The 1,242-nt window shown below is 55.0% G+C and overlaps 1 protein-coding gene across 1 annotated transcript; it reads right to left on the bottom strand.

Moving 5' to 3' along the window:
• Nucleotides 1-242: 242 nt before the first annotated feature.
• Nucleotides 243-1,060, bottom strand: CSUI_004474 (uncharacterized protein). Its single transcript, XM_068064665.1, has one exon. It carries the CDS (start codon nucleotides 673-675, stop codon nucleotides 445-447), a length of 231 nt encoding a protein of 76 aa, XP_067923359.1. The 5' UTR covers nucleotides 676-1,060; the 3' UTR covers nucleotides 243-444.
• Nucleotides 1,061-1,242: the final 182 nt, after the last annotated feature.

Genomic DNA, 1,242 nt, shown 5'->3' with positions numbered 1-1,242 from the left:
CCAGTGATGCTGATACTGCGCCAGCACCCCGGACTGCTTAGCCCCTTCTCGCGCCACAAAAATTGCACCTTGCTCCTCCTCCCCTCCCCCGGACAGCCGAACAGCTAGGACCGCATTCAAACAAGTCCCCGGTGCTCTGCCGCACGGCGTGAGACAGCCAAGCGGGGTGCCTCCACTTCATGTGACAGGCTGTCAGCAGCGGGTGGCGACAACGCCCGCTCACCATCTGAGCACAGCGGGCAGCCCGGCACCCCACAATGGCAGCTTCACAAACATGGACACGGCCAGCAGAAGGCAGTGTCACCGCGTTGTCGACTGTCTCAACGCGGGTGAGAGGTTCCATTCGATTTGCAGTTCCGAGGACTGCTTGGAAAACACTTGGCCTGTCGTAGAAACGTAGACGTCGTCCTTAGAGGAACCTCCGTGCCGTTTCCCATCGTCCGTTCAGTAGCCGGGCGAAAAGTGGTGCTCCCGTTCTGTTCCTGACGAGCAGGTGAACGGAAAAAAAACCATTAAACCTGAGAAGACGAATGGCGTAACAAAGGAAATCTTCTTTAACAAAGCAGAAGAAGTCACATTCCCAGATGGACAGAAGAAGAACAAGAGAGAAGAAAGAAATCTGTCCAGAGAGAGAAAGCGGCTGCTGTATCCCCAGAATCCTCGCTCTCCTCTCATCGTCTAAGTTTCCTGGATTTCTCGGCTCTTCGCGATGTCCAGGAAAACATCGCTCCTGATGTCACGCACACGGACTGAGTCGGATGACCATGTGTACCTTAACACACGGGAGCATTTTCGTGACAAAAGCACGTGTTTCCGAAGAGCGTATTGGCCCCTATATCCTGTCTCTACTTTATTCCCGTTAGCCAGTTCCTACCCGTCCTCGTCAGCGGACGAAGTATCCAGGTGCCAGCCTGTCTTCTAATCTCTATCATTACAAGAATCACTTTTCTTGGATAAAGGACGCCTGGCAGGAACTAGCGTGTCCTCAGCCTTCGCTCCACCCGTGCACCAAGTACACATTTATAGCGCCAGGCTCACGTCCTGCTCGTGGCAAGCGGATAGCCGCCGGTGGTCACGGGTTTGGAAGCGTGCACATTCGTTCTTGAGTCACACCAGCTGCTTCTGCGTGCGCCACAAGAGCCACGACGGGCAGTCAGCTGAACAAAGCGTAGCAGAGAGAGCGCCTGAGATGACGAACAAGACGACACGTCGCCGATCCACGGGACACGGTCTGAGCGTAAT

The sequence above is a fragment of the Cystoisospora suis genome (genome assembly GCF_002600585.1).
Source record: "Cystoisospora suis strain Wien I chromosome Unknown contig_2091, whole genome shotgun sequence".
Classification (NCBI taxonomy): Eukaryota; Apicomplexa; class Conoidasida; order Eucoccidiorida; family Sarcocystidae; genus Cystoisospora; species Cystoisospora suis.
This window is presented reverse-complemented; position numbering and strand designations above follow the sequence as displayed.

What these genes read in the sequence shown, in the direction of transcription:
- CSUI_004474 (XM_068064665.1), bottom strand. Translation starts at nt 675, where the DNA reads ATGAGAGGAGAGCGAGGATTCTGGGGATACAGCAGCCGCTTTCTCTCT.